Source organism: Gracilinanus agilis, unplaced genomic scaffold (assembly GCF_016433145.1).
Source record: "Gracilinanus agilis isolate LMUSP501 unplaced genomic scaffold, AgileGrace unplaced_scaffold55777, whole genome shotgun sequence".
NCBI lineage: Eukaryota > Metazoa > Chordata > Mammalia > Didelphimorphia > Didelphidae > Gracilinanus > Gracilinanus agilis.
This window is the reverse complement of record NW_025391106.1, coordinates 1-2,795: the sequence shown is the minus strand read 5'-3', so window position 1 is coordinate 2,795 and position 2,795 is coordinate 1. Positions and strand designations below refer to the sequence as shown.

At 65.7% G+C, this 2,795-nt stretch overlaps 1 protein-coding gene across 1 annotated transcript; it reads left to right on the top strand.

Annotated features, from left to right (window-relative positions):
• The first annotated feature begins 12 nt into the window (after positions 1-12).
• LOC123256061 (receptor-type tyrosine-protein phosphatase H-like) lies at positions 13-2,723 on the top strand. The gene is made up of 7 exons (XM_044684754.1): positions 13-534; positions 920-1,186; positions 1,300-1,560; positions 1,659-1,922; positions 2,010-2,094; positions 2,204-2,248; positions 2,447-2,723. Exons 1-7 carry the CDS (start codon positions 174-176, stop codon positions 2,619-2,621), a joined length of 1,458 nt encoding a protein of 485 aa, XP_044540689.1. The 5' UTR covers positions 13-173; the 3' UTR covers positions 2,622-2,723.
• Positions 2,724-2,795: the final 72 nt, after the last annotated feature.

The window sequence follows — 2,795 nt, the reverse complement described above, 5'->3', positions numbered from 1 at the left end:
CATCTCTTCCCCCCTTTACTTCCATGGGTGCCCTCTGTAACAAGCGGAGGTCTTTGGGAAAAGCCAAGGGGGAAGAAGGGGTCCAGGGTTCCAGTCCTGAGGTCTGGGGCTCAGTAGGCCTTTCCACTCCTTTTCGGGCCTTCCCGGGGCCTCCGTGGCCTGCGTGCTAGAGGATGTGTGTCCTGGGCAGGCGGCAGGGCCAGCGCGTCAGCCTTGCGCCCACGCCACGGCCACGCTTCTCGCCGCCGTGTTCTTACTTCTCAGTGCCCAACGAGGTCAGAGAGCTCCGGATGGAGGCCCGAAGCAACAGCTCGGTGTCCCTGAACTGGACGGTCCCCGACGGCCCCCAGACTTCTAATTACACCTACTGGGTCAGCTGCAGCTGGCCTGGAGGGGGCGGCCCAATTCAGAAGCGCATAGAGCAGACGGAGTATGAAGTGGGGGGGCTCGATGCCGCCACCCTGTACAATTTCACAGTGCAGGCAGAGAGGAATAATGTCACCAGTTCTGGCCAGAGCATCCAGGGGGCCACAGGTGAGACAGGGGGCTGGGCCTTGTGGGAGGGGGCCCAGGGGCTCCTGGGAGCCCTCTGAGAGGACCTGGGGAGGACTCGACCCCAGCTTTGGCCCTACAACAACAAACTCTCACGGCTGGTCATCTCTTCCCCCCTTTACTTCCATGGGTGCCCTCTGTAACAAGCGGAGGTCTTTGGGAAAAGCCAAGGGGGAAGAAGGGGTCCAGGGTTCCAGTCCTGAGGTCTGGGGCTCAGTAGGCCTTTCCACTCCTTTTCGGGCCTTCCCGGGGCCTCCGGGGCCTGCGTGCTGGAGGACGTGTGTCCTGGGCAGGCGGCAGGGCCAGCGCGTCAGCCTTGCGCCCAGGCCACGGCCACGCTTCTCGCCGCCATGTTCTTACTTCTCAGCGCCCAACAAGGTCAGAGAGCTCCGGATGGAGGCCCGAAGCAACAGCTCGGTGTCCCTGCGCTGGACGGTCCCCGACGGCCCCCCGGCTGCCCACTACATCTATGAGGTCAGCTGGGGCAGGAAGGGGGTCCTGGGAGAGCCCGCCAGCACGAAGGACGAATGGTTCACTGCGAGCCCCCTGGAGCCGGGAACCCAGTACGAATTCAGGGTGGTCAGCACGAGCTACGGCGTCCCTGGCCCGGCCCAGACGCTCTACACGTTCACAGGTAAGGCTGCCCCGGGAGGGGAGGGGGGGGCCGGCCCTCTTCGGGGGCTCGACGAGGGGGCGGCGCGGCCGGGCCTCTGGCCGGCGCCTCCATGCCTCTCGCTGCCCTGCCAGTCCCCAATGAGGTCAGGAACCTGACGGTGAGCAGCCAGACCAACAATTCCATCAGCCTGGGCTGGGCAGAGCCGGAGGGCTCCGGCCAGCACTCATACAACGTGTCCTGGCTCTCGGGCGAGTCCGAGAGGGACGTCTTGACCAACGGCACCCACTTCACCGCCGACAGCCTCACTCCCGGCACTTGGTACAAGTTCCTGGTGCGGTCCGAGACCGAGGACAAGGCCCAGAGTCCGGCCCGGGCAGTCAACGCCTCCACAGGTGAGGCCTGGCCTCCGGGGACTGCCAAAGAGGGGAAGGGGACGGGGCGGAGGGCCCCTTGGAAGGCCCCGGCACGGCCTCTGACGCCCTCCTCTCAGCCCCAGACCCCGTCACCATCGTCTCCTGTGCCAGCACCGCCGGGGGCTACGGGGTGCTCCTGAGCCTGGCCTGCCCCGAGGGCAACCTCGAGGTCCTCGAGTTTGAGGTGGGCCACCGGCGAGGCACGTGGCCCGGCCCCTGTGACGGCTCCAGGACTGTTGGGGACCTCCAGCCGGCCCGCACCTACAAGGCCGTCCTGAGGAGCCTTTGGGCGGGGATGGACGCCACCTCGGCGCCAGTGACCTGCTATACGGAGAGTGGAGGTGAGGCCGGGCCAGGCGGGGGCCCAGGGAGTGGGGGGAGCCTCGGGGAGGGGGCCGAGGCAGGCTAGCCCGTGCCCTCCCCTCCAGGGGTCATTGCTGGCGCCGTCATTGGAATCCTCCTCCTTGGTCTTCTTGGGGGCTTGCTTGTCTTCTATCTTCGAAGGAGTAAGAGGTGAGGCCGAGCCGGGACTCGGAGGGCTCAGGGTGGGCCTCAGGGGGTGGAGGCAGGCCGCCAGGGGCCAGGCTGGCCTCCCACCTCCGTCCGCTCCCTCTTTCTCCAGGACAAAGTTGCTGGAGGAGCCTCAGACCCCACATGCGGTCTTCAGGTGAGCCCCTGGCTTGGGCGCCTCACAGCGGGGCCTTGGGCGAGTCTCTCCTGGTCTCTGGGCCTCGCTGTTCCCCTCTGTGAAATGGGGGCGGGCTGGGGCACAGGCCTGGGCTGCATGACCTCGAGGGTGCTCCGAGCTCTTGGTCTCCAGCGCTGGGAAGTGGTCCCCGTCAGCCGCCCGCTCCCTCCTTGCCAGCTCCCTGGGAGACATCCCTGCAGAGAGTCTGGCCGCCCACATTCAGAAGAATCAGAAAGACAGCAACTACGGATTTGCAGAGGAATACCAGGTATGGGGCGGCGGCGGGGTCACCGGCCACACCATCCCTCAGCCCAGAGCTGAGCTGGGCCCCCTCCCCTTCCACGGTGTATGAACCCCAAACACCCCCGAAAGATGGCCCAGAGAGGGGGAATGGAGGAAGAGGCACAGTGGACAGAGCACTGGGCCAGGAATCAGAAAGTTCAGATCCAGTCTCAGACACTTGCTGGCTATGTGACCCTGGAGAAGTCACTTGACCTGCCTCAGTTTCCTCCTCTGTAAAATGAAC

Bases quoted from the DNA above. Each gene is read 5' to 3' on its own strand.
- LOC123256061 (XM_044684754.1), top strand. From the start codon at position 174: ATGTGTGTCCTGGGCAGGCGGCAGGGCCAGCGCGTCAGCCTTGCGCCC. The intron at 1,561-1,658 runs GTGAGGCCTGGC...CCCTCCTCTCAG, and splicing joins GGCAGTCAACGCCTCCACAG to CCCCAGACCCCGTCACCATC. The intron at 2,249-2,446 runs GTGAGCCCCTGG...CCTCCTTGCCAG, and splicing joins ACCCCACATGCGGTCTTCAG to CTCCCTGGGAGACATCCCTG.